Source organism: Scomber japonicus, chromosome 2 (genome assembly GCF_027409825.1).
Source record: "Scomber japonicus isolate fScoJap1 chromosome 2, fScoJap1.pri, whole genome shotgun sequence".
Classification (NCBI taxonomy): domain Eukaryota; kingdom Metazoa; phylum Chordata; class Actinopteri; order Scombriformes; family Scombridae; genus Scomber; species Scomber japonicus.
The window spans coordinates 35,572,092-35,595,275 of record NC_070579.1 but is presented as its reverse complement, the minus strand read 5'-3'; the positions used below and the strand labels follow the sequence as shown (position 1 = coordinate 35,595,275).

General features: G+C 40.2%; 2 protein-coding genes across 2 annotated transcripts in view; both read right to left on the bottom strand.

Annotated features, from left to right (window-relative positions):
* sh3pxd2aa (SH3 and PX domains 2Aa) overlaps window positions 1-12,483 on the bottom strand; it is a 101,392-nt gene extending 88,909 nt beyond the window's left edge. Inside the window, exon 1 of the mRNA XM_053325468.1 lies at window positions 12,213-12,483. Coding sequence (XP_053181443.1) covers window positions 12,213-12,308 — 96 coding nt within the window. The 5' untranslated portion in view covers window positions 12,309-12,483. The remainder of the gene's footprint in view (window positions 1-12,212) is intronic.
* A 2,256-nt stretch (window positions 12,484-14,739) lies between these two features.
* stn1 (STN1 subunit of CST complex) lies at window positions 14,740-22,907 on the bottom strand. Its single transcript, XM_053325501.1, has 9 exons — window positions 22,577-22,907; window positions 21,573-21,668; window positions 21,227-21,304; window positions 20,147-20,320; window positions 18,044-18,155; window positions 16,725-16,875; window positions 15,657-15,779; window positions 15,438-15,510; window positions 14,740-15,087 (listed from the first exon to the last, which is right to left on the bottom strand). Exons 1-9 carry the CDS (start codon window positions 22,707-22,709, stop codon window positions 14,930-14,932), a joined length of 1,098 nt encoding a protein of 365 aa, XP_053181476.1. The 5' UTR covers window positions 22,710-22,907; the 3' UTR covers window positions 14,740-14,929.
* Between the last annotated feature and the right edge of the window lie 277 nt (window positions 22,908-23,184).

The window sequence follows — 23,184 nt, the reverse complement described above, 5'->3', positions numbered from 1 at the left end:
ATCTTTCCAGCAGTCAATGAAACAATAGATGTTAATAAGAAATTGATGGTAATGGCAAACACATGTGCTACTGATATTAATAAACTCTCAGGCACCCATTCCTCTCCAACATGTTGACACATATTCATAAATCTGCCAGTGATACTTCAGGGTTGATGGTGACATCATCCGTACTCTGTCAGCGTAGTGACCTGCTGGCCTTTTACTTTTGGCTGCGGCAATACAGCAGCCCTGAGAGGCCTGATAAGATTGAGATAGAGTCCATTTATCCGTCAAGAAGAGTTAAGTGATGCCGCAATCATCTCTAATCTAATGAAACGTAGATAACCAAGGTAACAGATCCAGAGGCCAGGAAATTTTCATCAGGGACATTAAGAGCAGGTGGGATCTCTCAACTGCTGATATGGAGATGTTCAGAAAAGGGCTCTGGATGGGAAATTACTCAAGTGGATGCGTTGTTATATAACATTAGGCTATGGCTTTTGAATGGGGGAATTACACTGAGTTTACAGAGTACACCGCTAGCAACTAAGACAAATTCATCCTGAGGTTTTAAAGCTGATATTGTTCTTATATTCTGTCCATTATAATGTGATCCAATATATCCAGCATAGAAAATGACCCAACAAGCCCTTAACATCCAAGTAGGTGGTTTGTCATTGCCTTTTTTGACCTGGCACTGCTCTGGTTCAGGTCAAGTTAAGTTTAGGTTGGAAAAAAATCATAGTCTTGGTGAATAGCAACCAGCATTGATTGTTGGTAGGACACCAGATGTGAACCGCACACGACCTCAATAGGTCACTTATGAAAACATATCCAATATTGGAATAAACGGCCCTTGCTGTCGTCTTTCTGTCGAAACTCAAATCACCATGGAGCTGAATGATCTGAGAGTGAATATTTAAAAGCTTTACAATAATTGGATTTATTGCATTAAAAACAAGTTCACCAAATAACCTGCTAACCTTGTATATATTTAAGGGTTTATTCTTAGTTCCTTCTTTGCTCTAATCAATAATAAATCATTCATTTTATGTATAGTTATAGAGGAAGAGCCGTGAATAGGGACAAAGATTTTTTTCTACCGCTGTTGATCACAACAACCTATACAAAAAGCATTTGTGGTGCTTCCATCTATTTTGCACCCGCTAAGCACTTCAAAGCTATATACATCTGGCATGTGTTCGACATACAGCTAAAATAGCCATTATCAAGTGATTTGCAATAAAACAAGATGCTGTCACCAAGCCAAGGCAATCCAGCTAAGTGGCCCAAACCCAGCGCAAAATAGAAATCCACTTAGGATCAAGCCGCTGTGAACACAGAAACGATTGACTTTGCCTCATGTATAGCATTCAGATTAAATAAAGGCAATGTGTTTCCCTGGTGAGCCGTCCCTGCTCTGTACTCCAGCAGGCTCCATCTTTATGACTGATCTTACACTGTTGCTCCAACCCGCCGTACCTGCCAAGAGCTTCCAGGGCTGACTTGAGATGAATGAGGTCGAGTGAAAGACCCTGACATTGACGTAAGAAGGGCAACGGCCTGAAACAAAAGAGGTTCCACAACAAAGCCGAGGGTTAAAAGGCCTTGTTGCTGCTGGAAGGTGCTCAGCTGCTGCTGGCAAGGCGCCACCGCAGTATGTTCACTCTGATGCAAACACAGCTACTGGCATCTAGAAGCTGTGACTGTCACACTACGCTGGCAAACTTGTTCTAAGCACGGTAGGGTGTCACCATAGCGATTAGTTTTGGCATTTGATGCTATGAAAATGTGCTCCCTGGGGTGCTGCTGAGTTACAAAATATCAAAACTCAAAAAACTGGCTTACACAGCCACAGTCAGCTACATTTTCAAGTGTCTTTCTGACTTTCACAGCAACAAGGACGTGAGTTTAGCAAAGAGCTTTTATTTTGCAGCTCATTAACAAAGCATCTCAAGAAAAGAGAGAATATATTTTTTTTAAACTGAAAGGGTAGACATAGGAAAACTGAGTTAAAAAGGAGGCTGCGGTGTCCTCATGTCACATAAGGCTCCCTCTCAGCTCTTAAAGCTTTTTGTAAAGGCTAGACTTAACTTCAATGGCATAAATACCCAAAATATCTCCATGGTGTTAGTACATACCAGCCCACACTGATAGGAGCTTATCTAAATGACAAGATATGCCTCAGAGTGAATGGAGAGGCTGGCCTAGCACTTGTCGGAGCTTGTTGTATGTGGCAGTCATGTCATCTGGCATTGAGTGTACATTATGGGCCTGTACTGGATTTTTTAGGTCAATGCCAAAATGTATACAAGAGCTTTAGAAATCCGTTACATTGGTTGACATTCAACTTATGGCAAGGCTAGTAGTGTGGCTCTGTTGGTGGCAATGTCATCGGTCCGCCACTGACTGAAATATTTCAACTACTGTTACAATGAAAATTAGTGCAGACATTCATGGATCCTAAGGATATTGTTGATCCCCTCACTTTTAGTCCTTTCAACAAGGGCCACCAGCAGATTAAAGTTCTCAATAGCTTTCCGTGAATTAAAACAATATCTATATTTTACTGTATGGTGCTCAGATGATGAACCCTAATGACTTTGATGATCCTTGGACTTCTACTTGCAAAATGTAAACTTCTCTAAAACCTACCTACTCCAAAACCTATTCTTAGTCTTGTTCAAATCTATCTATCTATCTATCTATCTATCTATCTATCTATCAATCTATCTATCTATCTATCTATCATTTATGTACATTAAAGACTTGTCATTTATCGGCCAACACATACATCCATAGAGGTAGGCTAACTGTGATAAACTATCACTGGTTGAGTCTAAGTTGGGCTCTAGTATGTATGCACAGATTAGTGCACACATCTATGTGGAACTCCAATTCTTCTATGTGGGTGTGTCTGTGCTATAAACTCCTCTGACTTTAACGGTATGCCAGAGTATCATCCTCCCATCATGCCTCTTGGCCACTACTAATTTGCCTCAGAGGCAAATCCGTGCTGTGCCGAGGTATATAAGATAGGAGCCAGGCTGGAAGATGTGGACTCCCAACGCCAGAAGCAGATGGGTATGCGATGGCAACCGCAGTGGAAAACACAACCAACAACCATCCATGGTCTGCCAATGCCCAAAATATCAAGCTTAAACTTAATGCCCTCCCAGTCCCCAAAATAGACTATTCACTCGACGCAGCCAGTAAATTATAAGAGTCGGAGCTGCTGCCTCTCAAAGATAAATGAGTGAACACCAACTCTAGACATTTTCTGATTTGTACATAATGAAATCTGAATATTTCACTTTGCATATTTCATGGAAGCTGCTATTTCTTCACCTTTTCATGAGGAAGGCACATACTCAAAACATCCACTGAAATAAGGGGACATGCTATGGGCTGACTCAGAGCTAGAGTACATCCATTCGTGAATGCTAAGTACAGCCAAATGTTCTTAATCAAGCATTTATGGAATAAAAGAAAATGACACATTGAAATGTCATTTTGGAAAGAATCCGTTTGCCAAGTATATCATATATCCATATAATAAGATAGAAGAGGAGCCATTTTCACAGCAGCGACACAGACAAATTCAGTTATTCAGGAGCATGACAACAACATTTCACCAACAAGTCTCCAGTTTTGGCTTTCGTGTTCATGTGGGGATTTGTCAGCCACAGAAATCAAGATAAAAAGTCAAACACGATCTTGTGATTGCTGCGAGACGTTCTTGCACAGCAGGCATGTCTGGAACAATAAGGCATTGCTGCAATTTCAAAATGAAAGCTGAAATTTGGGTGAGGAAGCAACACAAAAAAAGCTTGCTGCCTCACGTGGAGATCTGCAGGATGCCTTCATTTCAAACACACTCAGCTGTTTAATAACCACGCCTACATTCAGAGACAGGAGGATGTTCTAAACAAAGAGGTATATTAAGGGATTAGGAAACAATAACTCATATTTCACTGCATAGTGAATGACTGTAAATAGCCTGAGCCTGAGTAAGCTTGTCCACATGTGCTATCGCTTAGCTGCTAATGAGTAAGTCATTTCTTTCTATGAACAATATCTACCAAACATGATACATATTCTATAATTTCATGACAGAATAAAACCATTTTCTTGATTACAACTGAAGTGGGTTTTTCAGATTCCTCAGCAGTCACGTGTCAACACTCCCATTTATGACTTGTCAACTGTCTTTTCAAAGAGTCTAAAAATTGACTTGTAAACAGGCAAAACACAAACGAGGGCAGAAAAAAAAGGCTTTGGGGGTTTCCATGTCCCAGATAGCAAAAAAAAAGACCTTGTACAACTGTATTTCCCAAGGAGGATGCAGGGACTTGAAGACAAAAGTTTTATTCATGCTCAGAAGCAAAGAGAAAAACATGAATTCTTATGACAGAACAAATTGGACTTCTGATTATTTCATTATGTTCATCTGCAATGACTATGAATATTCATGTTGAGCTTACAGCTTTCTTTTCCTACCCCCCTCCTCTCCTGAAGGATTTATTTAATAATGTGAATATTTACATAATGCAACGAGATTCCATACAGTAGATAAACTGATGAATAAACAGAATAACTTACAGTTTTCGAAGGAGAGCCAGGACCCAGTCACAACGGTTTTCAAGTGAAGAAAGCAGAAAGAGTGGAGTGCTTGGTGGGGCAGAGAATGTGGGCCTAGCCACTAAATTGCAGTGAACCCCGCCTAAACTGCTTTATTTAAAGTAACATATAAAACAGACACGCATCATACTTTCAGACCATGAAAGCACAAATGATCAAACTACAAAAAGTCAGGTTGGAAAAATTCTCTTTGCTTGGCATTGAAGTCTTTCCACTGGGGAACCACAACCAGCCTAAAACCATTCAGTTGTCTAATACGCTCAGTTATTCTTTCTGTGTAGCCAAAGAGGTTAACAAATGACAATAAAGCTTGACAAATTCTTCTAAGCAGCTCCTCAGCAAGCCAACAAAAATGTCACAAGGGTAAAATAAACTGTCCAGTCATAAGCTTTGGCAGGGGGTCTTTGGAAACCCCCAGAAGACAGACTTTTTGTAATTGCTGCCAAAGCAGTGCCCTTTATTAACCACACACCAGGCCGACGCCTCGACTTTCCTTGACTGTGGTCACTTCCACTTTAAAGCGGACCATTTGTGTTTTCTTTGTTTTTGTGGTGGCCAAAGAAAGCCCTGTGCCAGGGGTTGCTGAGGAAAATGTCCATTCATCAGTCACATCCTGTGGAGCTTTAGTGCCTCCTTGATATCACTGTAACTTGTACCCTACAATGAATGGATTCTAATGCGGTTGTGTCATGAAGCCTGACAAAATGCAGGGTTAAGCAAGGTCATGTACTTTTTTGAAAAATCACTTTTACTATTAGAGTTGCTGCTGCTAAGGTAGGTTGTATTAGGATGGATTTCATTCAGTTAAGCTAAGTTAGGAAGCTCAAGCTATCAGTACTTGGGTAAGCAATTTTTCATGGTGATTAACAGACTAACGAACACAGCTCAACGGAGGCCAAAGCTGTGCCCATATTTTGGTTGCATCAGTGAAAGATATTTAATATCCTTTAACAACATACAGTATGCCAAACACAGATTATCTCCTTTAACTGAGGCACACTGAGTAAAATAAGTATATTACACACATAAAGTAGCTGTTTGTAAGTCTTCTGAAGCAAGTCCAAGTTATATCATAGGTAATTCAAGACTTGACAAATGAAGTCATGTCTTTATAATTTAAGTTTTTAAATAGCTGAGACCATTTATTCAATGTTCCCATTTTATGTATATCCATCGTATTGTATTTAATAAATAAATATAGTATGGGAGATGTGTGGCTTTGCAATATCTGCTCACTGCTATATTATTTATTTTTTACTGCTTAAAGACTTTACCAGGTCAAAACTTGAGTCTGAGATGTTTTTGCATTGAAACCTCAAATCAAAATACCTTCAGGAAAACAAGTCCTGGTTTAAACCTACATTAAATGTGCAGTGTGTAGGATTAAGTGCAGATTGAACCAACTAAATACCCCTAACCTTCTCCTTCTAAGTGTGTAGGAGTATCTACAGTGGCTGTGAAACTCACGAAAAATGTGAAAGGCCATCTCCAGAGACAGTGTTTGGTTTGTCCATTCTAGACTACTGTAGAAACATGGCTGTGAAACATGGTGGGTTCCTTGGAAGATGACCCACTCCTCATGTAGATATAAAGGACTCAATCCAAAGTAAGATTCTTATTTTCAGGTGATTAATTGATTGATTTTATGCATTAATTAAAAATACTTGTGAATATTACATTTCTGCCAAGTCAGTTCTAATACTTACCACTAAATTCTACACACTGCATCTTTAATTGATCTATTAATTATTCATGTATAAAACATTGATTAGAGCAGCTTTTACAGCCATAAAGAATAATAGTGAAACAAACTCACATAACTCCTAAAAGGATTTTGTTGTTGTGTAACTTTAATTTATTTTGAGAGGCACTCTGCCAATTTTACACTCCAAAATCAAGTTTAATAGTCATGTTGACTCCAACACAGCCTGTAAAAACAGTCGTATAATGTCTTTTGGATCTAAGGGAGCTTATCAAGTCTGGGAAAATACCCCTGATGATGTCACTGTGACATCAGAGTGATCGCGTCTTGGGCTTTAAGACCACCAATTTGTAACAGACAGCCTGAGTTACAAATTCAAGAGCATGTAGTTTGAAAGACATGGGTATTATCAGGCAGGGACAGTCGAACGAAAGGCACTATCATGTTTCATTGTGTGTAGGATTTAGTGGTTTTGGAGCTTGAGCAATACTCAGGACTATAAGTCAGAATATCTCAGCCTCTGTAGCACCAATTTTGATCAGTCTTTTTTAGGACTTTATGGAAGCGTGATACTTAATCACTGGCAAACCCCTTTAAGTGGAAGTATGTCTGAGAATGGCTTACTGTACTTCACAGAGGATACTGTATATTTCCTATCCATCACTGGTTCGTTATTAAATAATATCTCTTCATGCGAATCAGCCAGTTGGATTCTAATAACTTTTTAGCCAATTTCCCTGACTATCTAGTAATCACACAAGAAAAGGGCTGCGAGCAAGACAACTCTTTTTTTTATCTCTTTTTATTTCCATTGCTTCCTTCTTTTCCCTCTTGCACAAAAGGAGATCAGACTGAAAGGCCTGACCACACATACAGTGATGTTAGGGATGATCCGTTCAGGTCATTTTCCCATGAAAACAAGGCCGGAGCCGCCACAGTTGATGCAACACATGTTGCCCACACATGCGATCCATCTCTCCACAGAGCATCATCATTCTTGTGTGACGTAATCAAAAGTCAAGCTGTTGGGAAGAATGCCAGGGGGTTGCAGGTCATGTCCAGGCACTCTAAGATGTATTATGACCACGAATTAAAACAAAACCATGCAGAAGATGTCCTGTAACGGGAATACAAGTGTTGTGGTCCATTCAAGACATCTGCAAGAGACAAATAAAGCCTTCCACAATCACAAACAACATCTGGTATTAAACACTTGTGTGTAAGGTTCCAACAAAGATGACAAAATCTGCAGCTTTTGTCAACCGATGGAGTCAGTGCATTCAACACACATTACACACTCTTGCAAGCATCAGCGTCTGAGTTGGAGCTTGGCAAACTGAGCATCAAGCACATCAACTTCACTAATAGACGTCAGCAAAGCCCCTGACTCACCCCCTCGTCTTTCAAACACACACAGGGTCCTTGACCACTTCCGGCTAATCGTCAAACTCTGCCAAACAATAGTCAAGCCAAAACAAAAGCCGGACTCATAAACCTCCACCTCCTCCAGCATGCGTCTTGTGGTGAGCATCTGAAAACAGGGACCCTTTTCACCTAGATATCACTCTGTGTTTGATGGGCCAATAAATATTTGAGTGGGGAACAGCTCTCTGAAGAGATGTTTTATAGTGCCAAATAACAACACCGTCTTGCAGTTCCCGGGTCTTTGTGTGGCGCAGGAGTCCCTAGAAAATGAAATGTTATGGGACTGGGACTTGTAGGGGAAACAGAATCTTAAAGTAAACATGGCCGGGCCCAATCTTGCTTTCTCTTTTATCACCTCTTCCTGCAAACACAGAGAGAGGGAGACAGGCGCACACACACAAACAGGTTCACGGGAGGAGAAAGTGGGTATTGTTTTTAATGTGTGTGTGCGACTCGGCCGTCCAGCTTTCCCTACGGTCCGACGAGCACTTCCCTTTGACAAAGCCCCGAGTCTCTCACTCACCCCCCTACGCCCCCCCCACCCGACAGGATAAGCATTTCCAGCTGGTTTCACAAACATTACAAATGAGATTCAATGGGAGCTACATATTGTGTCTTTCTCTCGTTTTTCTCTCCCTCCCTCTTTCTCTCTTTTTGCTTCTCACAGTAACTACCCTTGTCTCATGAGACAGGGTAGCTAGGGAAACTAGGCCACAGACCGGCCTGCTGAGACAGAAGAAGCCCAAAACACAGCACAGCACAGCACAGCACAGCTCAGCTCAGCTCAGCTCAGCTCTGAGAAGCTCCTGTTACACACTACTTGCTACACTTTACTGTACATATGGTGGTCGGACTACTGCTCAACAAGCCTTCCTGTAGATTTTGGGAAGCTCATGTTACACTAAACTACTCTGTGGAGGCAATAGCTGTGCGTTAACAGTCCAAGTTAAACATTAAAAACATATAAAAGTGTATATCAACAACAGGAGACCATTAATTCACTGTCCTTAAGCACTAGCAAATCCACCTTTTGTCACCTTAGAGCTCATGTAACTACAACGCCCAATAATTTGTTCTAATTGTGTATGATTTAAAGAAATAGTTAAATTTAAATAAATAAATACGCCTGTTAATTTTCTTGTTAAGAGTGAGATAAAAACACGTATAACACTCTCATGCCTGTGCTTTAAGTATGGAGCTAGAGGCAGGTGATTAGTTTAGCCTAGCGGGAGGGAACAGCTAGCATGGCGCAGTCCAAATGACAAAAATTCAAACCACAATTTGATGTTTTTACCTTTCTCTTTGTGTGAAAATTAAACAAACAAGATACAACATGCTATATGGTGAGCTTTAGCGGTGTTGACAGGCATGCTTTTTTAACTTTGGACAGTGAGCTAGAGGCAGAATGGGATTAGCTTAGCCTAGCTGGAGGAAACAGCTAGCATGGCGTGGTCCAAATGACAAAAATTCAAATCACAACTTGACTCTTTAGTGAGCTTTAGCGATGTTGATAGGCATGTTTGTTTTTTTAAACTTTGGACAGAGCCATGCTCTTTCCCCCTGCTACCAGTCCTTATGCTAAGCTATGTCACAAGACATGAGAGCCGTACTGATCATTTCATCTAACACTCCGAAAGCAATTGAACATATTTCCTAAAATGTTAAATCAACATTATGCCAGGATAAGTGTCACTTTTCTTTAGGAATGAGGCTCTATCGGACACAATATAACAGGTATAAAGAATAGAGAAGAATGGTCACATATTTTCTCATAGTCCACTCGGACTGTGAGTCATAAAGTCATACAGATTCTTTGGGTTTCAGTTGTCAAGGCTCTGAGATGTATTACATGATTATTGTTTGTTACGTTAATGTGGCACAAGCTTTTGTCAAAAGCAAATTACAATACACTCAACAAGACCTAGATGCCATCAAAGACTTGTAGCTAGGTTTTTAAGTGTAATTCTCTTACTGCTGCGAGCACCACAAACAGAAATCACATTCATTATATTGGAGTGAAGACAAACCCCTTGAGAGACATCTCAAAACCATAACATATCAAACCATTAAATCATCATCTAGATGTGTAAAGGAAAAAATGGTTTGGTGGAATTTGGGTGAGCCGCAGTGGTAAGTGGTTATGTCAACAATCATGACACCATACCAACCTTGAAGTGCTTTCAAATATAATATATATAATATGCACCTTACTACTGGAATGATTTATGGTTATATTTGTGATTGTTTTGATCAGCTTGACTGAAATGTCTTGTTGTGTATTGTTCTCGGGTCCTCAATGTATAATAGATCTAAGTTAGACTTCCTGAATAAATAAAGCTAAGCACTTTTGAAACCAAGTATCTGAACAAGTTTTCTTATCAACACTTTATGCTAGCTCATCCATAAACGTTAGCGTAGGCATCTTCCACAGGTCCCCATGCCCAACAGGGGTTATCATACCAGAGAGTAAGTTTATATTTGGTCATTTGAAGCATGCATTTGCTTGAGAAAATGCACCAGTATTCAGTATTAACTGAAGGTGCCTTGAGGTTCGTCTTGCATGACTACCTCATTTTGAAGCCGTGCCCTACAGAGGAACCTTGTGTCAACATTCAGTTTTAAGACATTTATTATTTCAGTTGATATTGTGTTTAGATGAGGCATGTATAAATTTGTGTTTAATCAAGTAAACACAAACTAATTGTCGCACAGCCAACCTGGGGGCAGGTAGCGTTCCTGCATAGGTGTACTAGTTGGTTTCAAGAGCCGCAGGCAACCTATAATTAAGCTGCCATGTTGAGTCTGCTATGTGCGCTGTACTTGATGGGTACTTGAAGGCGACACAGTGCATACACAATGCACAGAGAGTGGGAGGAAGAAGGGAGGGGTTGGGTATGTCAATCGGGCCCACATCTCATTTTTGCCCCAGGGACCTGTACAGTAATGCTCCAACAGTGTCAGAGTTTAGGGATCAGTTTCACTTGGGGCTTCCCCATGTTTAAAATACATGCACACATGTATTAGTGTTTTGGATGATACAAGCCAAGTTCATAGATGGTTGTGCTCAGGATGTAAAAATTGAAATGTCTGAAATCCATGTTGTGTCTTGTAAAGCAGAGTCAATGTGTCTAATAAAGGCACATGTGCATATGGCAAGAGCCCTGTGAATTACTCCTTTCTAAAGAGAATAAGTGTGCTAATTGTGTCCACATATCATTAGGCTCAAGGGTCCGCAGGTCTGTAATTGCATATGAGCAAGATCATGTTCTTTTCATGGTGGTCATTTATTATGACTTGTTTATGAGATTGAAATAGGATCTAAACCGGGGCCATGGAGTACAGAGCTCTAACACAGGCTCTCACTTAGAACAAGTGTTGTATTGATGAATAAGGCCACAGGAGGCAAGGATCAGGAAGGTAAAGATAATTACTGAATATGGTTTGTTAGGTCCAAAAAGCAGAAAAAAAGGTACACAGTGTTACAAAATGATTGATGGCACTAGGTTAGAAAAGGATATGGGATTAAGCTAAACATAATTTAAAACTCAAGAAAAAGCTACTAAATGGAGCTTGTGATCACTATAGTTTATAAACTGGTCATTTTGATCCAGTCATTTCACAAACAGGGTTATCATGAAGTTTGACATGAAACTCATCCAATGTGATGTTTTTCCCCTGTTCATGGAGATATACAGATAAACAATATACATGTTTGTCCTGTCTGTTCAGACATGTTTTGAGGAATACTGCTGTATAATGAGGAGATGTGACATCTGTGTTAGTACAGTATGATATAGTCATATAGTCATATCCCATTTATGTTTTGTTGATCTTTGAGTTTGTGAAACTCAAAGAAAGAAAGGAGCAGAGGCTGTAGTGTAGCTTTAGTCTGAAATAAATGAATTCTATGAAGAAATACTGTGAGGCTGGAATGAGTACCTTACTGCAGAAGTTTTGCTTCCACCTATCATCCCAATAGAACAATATAGGTTTGGCAGGCGCTGCAAGAACCTGGTCATTTGGTAAGAATAATAAAATCACTCGAGTATTAAACAGCTTTACCCTAAAAGCAACTAATGCATGTAATGAAGCCACAAAGGTGCACCAAAGCATTGACTGGATCATCAATATCTGAGGATAACCTGCATTACCAGGTTACAGTTATGACAGCTCACCTATGATAATGAAGTGTCTGTTAAAACGCTGCAGAGTTGAGCTAATGCTGCTGTCGGATTGCTGTTTAAAGGCTGCTACGATACAGAACAACAGTCTAACTGATCTGTAGCTTTAGCTGTGGTCTTCACACGGCAGCTAGGCTACATATAGTGGATAAAATGCAGCGTTTAGGTGTCACGCTGTGACTGTGAACAGGCCAGACAGACACCCCGCTGACACATCTGAATGGGACAAGGTGGGAATAAAAAGGTGACATGGATGAAGACGAGTCAGTGGTAACACTCACGTAGTGTTTGGACGGATTGCGCCTCTTCTCCACGTCCACGACTTTCACGTCCAGCACAGTCCGAAACTGCATCTTGACCCTGCAAAGGCTATGCATGGAAAAGCGACAGGCGGGCAAGCTGCTGCAGCTCCGGATAAAGCTATCTTGTATCAGGGGAGAGAAATCACAACATTCATCGCTGTGTCATTTAACAATTCAGCGGTCCATTAAGAGATCAGCTCGTCCGCGGCCAATTTGGCAGCTCCAGCTTTTCCCCCCTCTTCCTCCTCCTCCTCCTCCTCCTCCAGTTGACGCAACGATCATCAATCTGATTAGAAACTTATCAATAGTCCATCTGAGCCTGTGCAGTCCGCTCTCACGATCAAACACACACAAGACTAGTATCCAGGCAGAGAGCGGTGATCACGCTGCCTCACAGCCCCACACAAGCTGGCCAGAGGTGGGGAGGGGGGGACGCGCTGGTGAAGGCGATCACCTTAAAATAGAGAGGGGGGGGGGGGGGTGTGAAGCCAGTTCCTTTGTGTCTGCTGAGCGACGCCTACATAAAGGGCATCTGCATACCTGGATTTCACAGAGGGTGGCACAGGATGAATGTAAGGGAGCCCCGGTAAATCCAGCGCCAAGCGCCTCCTGCGTTTACAGCAGCGCAGTGGATTTAGGGGGGGGAAGGAGTGGGATGGGCTTCACGCACGTCCTCACTCCTCAGGGCCACTTGGAATAAAGCTCTCAAGAAAAAAAATATTTTCTTTGACAAGACATGTGGTGATCTGTGATATAATAATACCATTGTAACCAATCAACAGTCACTCGGTTAATCAATGCACTCATTCATTCGTCTTCCTGCAGGGGACCTCGTAACTTTTCCTCCTTGCTTTTAAAGAATGTGGCATCTAATACAGTGTGTGTGTGTGTGTGTGTGTGTGTGTGAGTGTGTGTGTGTGTGTTTTAAATGTCTAGCACGACACAGGCCTGGGTTTTAGCACCAGCTTTTGATTGGTTTCAGTGGTGTGTGTATGGTGCAGAAGGAAGCGTGACAGTGGAGCTTCTTATCAGTTTGTTAACACTCTGCAGGCTGTCATGAGTCATGCAGTCATGAGCAGCTTTCTGGCCGGAGACGCGATAAACTGGAACTATGGATACAGCTGCTTCACACACTGGACCAATCAGCTGCAGCCTCATCTACATGAAAGGGCCAATTAGCGACTAAACACTGCCCCCCTGCGCACAAAGCGACACATGCACCTCTATAGACATGCACACATATACTTTTTCTTTTTTTCCTCTCCTTTTTTATTTCATAAAATGAATCCGATTAATGGCACAAAGTAGATCCTTAAAATCTTTTTATGGCACCACTTTCATTTTTTAAATCACTTACTTTTTTATTTGACTGACTTTACTAGAACCATGAGCTCAATGCTGGACTTTAAACAGGGTAGCTGCCCCTGGGGCCTCAGAACTCCAGGGGCCCTAAAAGCTCCAAGCTTATTGTGTGTCAACTGCTTTGTGGTCATTTAATGAAGTATTCATATGCAAACATGCAAGGCTGGATTACCAGCTGAGCAAAGCAGGCAACTACCCAGGGGTCCCCAGACCCTTAGGGTAGCAAATCCCCTGGTTTGTTTAATCAATATATACTGAAATTGAAAGAGCTTTACATTGACCCACACATTTCTCATTTCATGTTTTTTCATTGGGGTCTTAAATTTAGCTCTTGGCCCCCTCTAGCATGTTTAGTCAGTACTACATGTATCAACTAATATGTCAGGGAGGTCAATGGTGATTTTGACTTAGAGTTGTATATGTGAACGTATGTATCTGTGTATCCTATAAATGTGTTTATATGTAGGTGCCATATCTAGATATGATGTTGCACAGCTGGCTTGACTAAGGTAAAATATGAGTGTATGTGAGAGGCATTGAGGTATTATAACCACATATCAATATGACATTTTGGTCCATACTGTGTGTTGGTATTATACTGTATGTGTTTTTAACTGCTCTTTTTTAAAGGTAGAGATGATTAACTGTGTTAAAATGTATATGTATCATTACTTGACACAATTTGTTTTGCATGATTGTCTTGTGTAGTTTTTGTTTGTGTAGCCTTGTGTTGGGGGTAGATACAGGGACAAGGGGGAAATGTCATGTGTTTTGCTACCTTTAGGCATTATTTTTGTTTGTTTAAATGTTTCTGTAGTAAATGTCATCAAAAAGGCGGCACACATTAAACAAGGAGTTAGTGCAACATAGGGGGTACGGGGGGCCCAGCAGCTCATTTAGCCCCTGGATCTCCTAGCAGGTGCATCTGGCAGTACATGCACTTTATTTTTTCTTTTCAACTCTGTTATTTATTTACAAAAATAGTCAATCGGAGCAACTGCTGAACACTGACAACATATAATATTGCCAATGCGATGAATAACTTAGATTAGATAGATAGAGCTTCCTTGATATCTATCTTCTTAGACCTGGCTTTCAAATATTTTCAGTTAAACATTCATTTTACGCTTACATTCAGTGGTGAAATAAAATATATCAGCAAATGTGACATTTGGGTAAGGTTGGCAAGAGCCATACTTGAATAGAAGAATAGAAAAGCATGATTTACGAGAAACTGGACGCTCACATTTTGGAGCAAAAAGCCACAATATACACAGTACTGTAAATACACACATACAGTAGTGCTGCATTCACCTAGCCCCACCTCACTCGTGTTAAAATACAGTATAATAGTTGTCCCTGGTGCTGACGATGTCACTGTTGCACTCCAGCGATTTGAGGACCAGCTCCAGCACCGCTTTGCTCACGTTGAGGCTGTACCGGTGTCTCACTGCAGTCAGGATGTGCAGGATGTGACAGCCCTTTTCGGCATCTACGGACACAGGAGGGAAACAGCTGTCAGCGCACGGGGAATGTGGTCGTGCAAAGCGAAGGTCCTATCATCACCTTTTATTTATGGCATTTAACATCTTGGAGTAGAATCCCAAAAAAAGGATGAGGCCTATAATAGTAGATATTTTTGGGGCTTATTTTTGACAAGCAAATAAAGTCAAGCTTTCATCCTTTAATATTTCAAGTGACTAATTACAGCCACACTTCACACACTATGTCTCAAAGGAGGATGACAACACAGATCAGACTGCAGCAAAATTAGAAATCTTGATACTGATTTAGAGCCTACAAAAAAGAAAAAAAAAAAAAAGAAAAAAAAGGTTTACTCACACTTCTCTATCTTGGAGTCCACTGTGATAATGTCTTTTACGGCTATAAATAGGTCTTTATCCTGGATGGTCACCTGGTCCGATAGACAGACACACACACACACACACACACACATACATACACACACACACACACACACACACAATGAATCGGCACATTAATCCCCCCTGCTGAAGTGAGGGAAGAATTCCTTGGAGATATCTTTATGCTGTTTCTTACATTATAGACTTCATCCTGGGACCTGACCTTGCGGTACACGACGCCCTCGTCCTGTAAAAGCTGCAGGGTCTCTTTAAGAAGCTGGCGGAGCTGCTGGCACGCAGACGGACCCGCCACAGGCTCCTAAACAGCAAGAGTTAGTAAAAATGATACATAACATAATAATAAAATACTACTGAATGTAATGTAATAATGTAGAACAGGGATGTCCAAACTATTCCATAAAGGGTTCATGTGACTGCAGGTTTTCATTCCAACCAAGCAGGAGCACACCAGGTTTGACTCATTTCATCAACTGATCTCAGTCTTTAGACAGTTGATTGGTTGGAAAAAACCTGCAGGCACATGGCCCACATGACATTCCTGATATAAACCTATATGATGGCTTTTTTTCTCTCCACTCTCAAGCATCTTCCCTAAAGTCCATCCTCGTGACTTTGATGTAATGTCATAAATGTACATTATTTAGTCTATCTTACGTACCCTTGTCTATTTTTTTCTACATTTCTTCATTTCATATGATTGACTCATTTAGATTGCTAATGAGCTGATAAATGTCAATTTTTAACATAATGATTTGTATATTAATGAGTTCACATGAAGCCCTGTGGCCAATTGTAAGAGTTGGCTCAGAGCCAACACATCGCAGCTTATTACCACTAATGAAATGTTGGTGATAATTGGTTGTTGTGATCTTTGCTCTTTGTATATAAAGATAGTTCATTTCCATTTGGCAGCATATTAAAATATCTTTGAGCAGGTGTGGACTAACACACCTGTCACAAAGACTGCTCATGTGTGCAAGAGTGTTTGTTGTTTTATTTTTTTGATGATTTTGGACAATACACCACCGATCTAAATGTACCAATAAAATGCAGGCAGCATTTCCAAAAACTTTAATAAATGAATACTCTCTATTAATATGTTCAATACCTCCAACGTTATTAACTAATATAATGCTTTTACACTATAACCCAAACCCTCACTGTATTTATTTTGTCCATTGGTCATTCTCTGCTAATGGTGCTAATGGTTCCCATGTTATTATACTATACTATTGTGGTGTACCTGGTCTGCTGAAGCGGCTTGACCGTGGCTGGAGATCAGAGGCTCCAGGAGCTCCAGTACATCATAGGGTCTGAACTTGGTCACTGACCTCTGCTTTAAGAAATCCTTGATGATGTTTGTTGCCTTGCCGAGGGGACTGATGGCAGAGTCACTGAAAAAACAGACAAAGAATTTAGCAGATACACTCGATGCTAATGCTTAAATATAATGTTTAAATTATACTGCTGTGTCAGTGTCAAGCTGAGCCGTGACAGTTTATTACTGCTACTTAATTTAACCAGGATGCTAATTAGATTGCTTAGTTGTTGCTGTCTCCTTATGTGTGTCTATGAAAACTGCACATTCATTGTTATCCAGCACTTAAATACATCATTGCATGTTTTTAGCTGTTAATAACTACTACCTAGTTTAGTTTTCAATATGTCACTTAACAGTTTTTAAATCTATGTTCTATTGTACTTCAATGAGAGTGCATTCTGTGACTCAGCACTATTAAATAAAATTAAACATCTGCCACGCTAGATGCTCAAATGTCAGCTTGCTAACCATGCTTATAATGACCATGAAAGTACATATAATATGCAAGTTAAGCATCTTAATGCTGGCATTTGCTAATTGGCACCACACACAACATTCAGTACAGCTGAGGTTGATGGGAACGTTATTAATTTTAGGTATTTGGTCTTAACCAAATTAGTGGAAAATACTTCAACTTAGACCAAATGTCTTTACCAAATTAGATCACAATCCATCTAATAATAGTTGAGACGTTACAGTCAAAGCCACAAATTGTTAACCTCACGGTGCTATTTGAGGCAAATTCAAGGGAACACCAAACTCATTGGGACTCGTCGTCTGGAAACCATGAGCGTCTGTGCCAATCAGTCTGGTAGATGTTGAGATTAATGAATATTTCACTAGATAATTAAAAAGTTTGATGTGCTGAAAGTTACTATGTGAAAAGCGAAAGGATCACCAAAGTCAGAAGATGGCCTTTATAACATTTCATGGCAATCCTTTCAGTAGTTGTTGACAGACTGAATGACTGACCATTTGTTATACATGGAAATTAATGCACTGTTTAATATTTAACTTCTGTTTCTAACTTTGTGACCTGACAAGAAGTCTATTTTCATTGGTTTCAGTGAAAGATTTTAGTGTCATGACCTCTAAATGCTATTTCAGGGCCTATTCCACCCCATAAAAACATTTCTATATATATTCTGGGATAAACCCTGGACTCCTTGAACACACTGCTTGTTTGGATTAGATCTCCCATGGTGTTGTAACCTGCTGCGATGAGGGATGAATCTCGGTACCTTGTGGCATCTGGCTGCAGCTGGAGTGGTTTGTCATAGCACTGTCTGTAGAGCTGAGGAACCTCCATCATCCACGCTATCTGGACCGCCATCACCGGGTCGTCCACTTTATCTGGGGAACGCACACCGACGCAGATACACACATGATGAATGGCCAAGAGGATGGAGACGACATGTAGTCTCATATAAAGAATGTGTCTGCGTGTGTGTGTGGTCGTGTATGAGTGTGAAAGCTAGAGGGAGACCTGTGGGGCATCATGAAATGAGACAGCACTGCTAGGATAAAGAATGTCCTTGCTGGGCACTTTGAGTGTGTGTGTGGGCAGGAGACTGTGTGAACTAATGCACGCAGCCATCAGTTAACTCTCAAGATATTTGTTTTATCAGTTGGGATCAAACTGGGCTTTTAATCCATTTTGAGAGAATATGTTTGAGGATTATGGTACAAATGTCTAAGTGGTGTAACCATAAAACTTGCTTAAAACCACTAAATTTAAATGAAGTAATTATTTGTATAAGTACACTTAAATACACTGTAGGTGGATAAAATATTTAATCTTCATCATTCTTCAGTGGTTACACCATTTGACATTTTGGAGCATTCAGTCTTAATTTAAGTAAAAAATAAAAATAAAATAAAAAATACAAAATGTACATTTTTAATACACCTGATGCTGCTTTTAAGACAATTTCTAAAGATATTTTTGAATTGCTCATCTTGCCAACCCTTTGTTTCGCCATGCTTGCATTACTTTTGTAACGGACTCCAAATACCCTATGTTGGCTGGGTTTTCGCCAGGCGGGGAGTTCCAGTCCTCTAAAATGAGACCAACACGGAAGTAACTTAGAGCTGCATTCTAGCAAAAGGCCACCAGGGGGCGACCGTTTTGGTGTCAAAAGGACTTCCGGCTCAATACAAGTCAATGGAGAATTCACCAACTTCTCACTTGATTTCTAACCTCAGTAAACGTTTTCAAAATGTGTTTATGGTCTCAATCGCTAGTTTAAAGCCTTCTTCAATGCAGTATGATGTTCATTTGGGACATTTTGGCCTCCCTGATTTTATATTTAACAATAAAGCAGGGTATGCATTAGGGCGTGATTGACAGGTTGATTGACTAATGTCCTCGAGATCCAGCCCACGCAACCTATCGCAACCTCCCCCGTTCTGCGCATGGCTCCGCCCATGGTGCTGCCCATGGCCCGGTCTCATGCTCATATAAGTAGAATCCGTGTTTTTATTTTTCCCAGCATGCACCTGAAATTTTCAAGATGGCGCTGCTTAGATTCGAAACTACTGGCTTCCAAGCAGCGGTTCACAAACAAACGGGTGACGTCACGGATGTTACGTCCATTTCTTTTATACAGTCTATGGTTTTCGCCTGGGGACCCCCAAACAGAGCATTACAGTACATGGTGTTTGTCCTTTTGAATAAAGTGTTTAAAACAGGACAGTTCGTGTAAAGAAGCAATACAGGGTGAGGCGCTAAGAACACAAGCAAGAGTCTGTGACATGAGATGTGATAGTAACAGTGGGATGGCGTGCAGAAGATAATGGCATAAAAAACAGGAAATGCTTGATATGTGTATAGATATGAAATGTGCAAAGGATTTTTTGCAATAACATAGGCAAGTGCTAATTCGAGATGTTTTGCCATGCTTTCATTACATCTGTAACTGATTACCATTACCATTACCATTACACCATACACTGTGATCACCCAAGGAGAGCAGGGGGTTGTGAGGGAGTTTCCCAACACATTTGATAAGTTAAATGATGCCAACTGCTTATTGACAATAACTTAGCTGGGTTTTCCCCCAAAGGGAAAACCCCAGAGAGCATTACGTGGTGTTGTAAGCTCATTTAAAAACAGGACAGTTCTTGTAAAGACGCAATTTAGGATAGCTTGACATGTGACAGTGATAGTCAGATGGCGTGAAAAGGTAGTGTAATGGCAGAAAAACAGGAAATGTTTGATATGTGTATAAATATGAAATGTGCAAAGGATATCTTGGGTTTTTTTGCAATAAAACACTAATTCCACATGTCAATGGCGTCTGACTTTTGATAACCCTCTGATCCACAACGAGCTCTCCACTCACAGAAGGTGGAAGCCATGATTTCTCTCTGTTGTCTCGACGTCTTCACCGGACCTCTGACTCGGAGCAGCTCTCCGATCTCCAGGTGGCAGCGACTCTGCTGGGCCTGTTTCAGCTTTTTCAACTCTGCGACTGGATTGAAGCCCCCTGGAGCCCCGTCACTGTCTTTTCCCGCTGCTGGATGTAAGAAATTAATAATTAATTAGATATCAAACTTTCAAGATGTTTACAAATCTCTTTTACAGAAAAAAGAAAGTAAATAATCAATTAAAGACAGGAAAATAATTTGGTTTTCTGGCTTACAAACTTAGCGAAAAAACTCAGATAAACTCAATGTAAGCTACTTGGCAAAGTTAGCAACTAACAGGTGAACAGGTTAAAGAAACTGTGGAGCATCTAGCGAGTAAAATAAGCTAATCAGAGATGAAGCACTAAATAGAGCTATGAGGAGAGTGAATGTTGGACTTTGGCCAGTAATGCAATCAAATTCATGTTAATGTGGCTGAGCTGCATGTCCGTTAGATGTGTCAATCGGCTCTTATTTACTAACACATTCGCCATTATAACATTATGAAGTGATAATATATCAGCTGTATGATGTTGCACTGCCTCAAAATGGGGAAAAAAAATCAATGAATGTAGCTTTAACTGATCACGAGGATGTGAGGAAATAAAATGCCAGTTTCAGGGAGAGTAAAAGAACAACCGCATGATGATAAGTACCACACAGATTATATCTTAGTGCTCTGAAAGGCTTACACAATATAAAACCCACTGGCACTATCAATGATTTTAAATAATGGCCATCTGAAACAGTACAAGTTTTAAAGACATCATGGCTGGCAATTATTTGACATTTGTTATTTACATGATGAGTTAAGTTAGAGGGATGCCACAAGTCTAAAACTGGTTCATATGTAATAATATCTGCTTCATATTAACAAGCAAGCAAGATGGTCATAGTCATGTTAAATGGTATCAGTCCACACATCATTATTCTTTTGGTCAGTGTGCAGTGGTTTGGTAAACTCAAGATTATATACAATCATACTATTACTGAGATTCATACACACACAAACTCACATTTACCAGGATCCGCCTCCTCTTTCAACAGGTCATTTTTCCAGCACAGACAGTTTATAACACCGGTGCCGTCATCCACTGTGAACAGAATGAAAGATCAGACAAAGATGTTTTTGCTTATAAGAAGATTAGGAAGTTAAAGCTGTGTTATTTTTAGGCCTGAAAAACAAAAACTGGGATGTTGTCACAGATGGAGAGATGTTCCCAATGACATCACTGATCTGCTGACACGGCCATAGTGCAGCACCCACACTTATTATTTACTGTACATCAGTACATAACTGATACAGTGCTTGCCAGCTGTTGTATGTATAGTTGGGTTTTAAGAAATGCACAGCAACATTACCTCCATAGCAGAAGAACTTCTCTCTTTCCCTCTTGTACACCACTGTCCCAAGCACATCAACTTTGTAGATCGGATGGAAGTTGTAGAAGTAAATACCTGTGTGACATTTGTGAGTGCACAAATGAAACAAATCTTCTCAAAACATTGGAAATTATTAGTGCAAATCTTTTTTCATTTTTCTTCACAAGATGTCACACACAGCTTCAGATCTCCTTACAGATTCAAAAACGAAATTATTCATTCAGATTTTTTTTTTACACATTCAAATAATTCATCATTCAACTGATCGCAACGTTCTTACATATTCACACATTTAAATGTATTCAAACAAAATGTTTTCACACATTCAGATATGGTAATACAAGTGGCTGTTCTAGCTTGTACAGCACCCTGGGCGAAACCCCCTTCAGTGGCCCCCAGAGATAGATAGATAGATAGATAGATAGATAGATAGATAGATAGAACAACCATAAATACCAAAATTATATACAATCATAATCATCACAAATACCAAAAATGAAGTACGAAGAACAGTATGTAAATAAAATAAAGAATCTAATTATCATGATATTGGTAATAAAAAACAGAAGTGAAAGTAAACTGCACAAGTCCTATATCACACAAATACACAAACATAACAACACACTTATAAATCAGTATTACCAATCACACCAACAGTGTCAAACAAGAGTCAAGACTAAACCAATTCACCAAACTGATTTTATATTATTCTTAATTATTTCACACACAACCCCAAAAAGAGGCAAGGATATGTCTGTCAAACTACTACTAGCACTTAATTCCATAACAAACACAGCGATGTTAACTAGCTAAACGTACTATAGTTTGTAAACTAGATTTAAGTTTAGTAATATAGTTATGTTAAATTCAAGCTAGCTGTTGGTAAACATTTTCAGACATGTAATGTTACTTGTTGTGAATAGTCAAAAGTAAAGACTAAGCATCTAACTAACCTATTATGTTTCTATATAAGTTGAGTTTACCTGGCACCTGGATGGACTCTGTCATCTGGAGGATGTCTTTGATATACAGCCTGGCGAAGGCAGAAAAGACCGGGTCCATTCCCCATAACAAGGATGGGGGCTCTTCCGCGGGATCCATCGTAGCTGCCTGCATTTCATCATGAGAATAAAAGCAGTTTTTCTTTTACCTTTTTGAGTGTTTCTAGTGTTGGCGTCTGCTAAGAAAGTAAGCTAGCTGCTGCTGAGTGCCAGGAGAGGAACACAAGTAATGGTCACGTGACGGCCTGTTGACGCTTATTAAATATTTATTGGTAAGTGACTGTGACTGTGTACTGTGTATGTGCATGTATAAGTTAGAAAGGTTGCAGTTGTACAGTAGTACTAAAATGTTTAACGCTAAAAAAAAGTTGTATTTGCATTTTTATCGCCTGTGAGGCGCGTTCATGTTTCGCAGTGCTTCATGGGATATGTAGTTTGACGGACACAAAGAACTCGGACTCTCTGTTTACATAGGCGAGGGTGCTGGATGGAAACAATGCTGCAGCAGCGAACAAGTAAAATACTGCACGGTAGTCCGTTTACTAAGCCAAAATACGTTACAATTTCATCACAAATAGTCGAAACGTCTC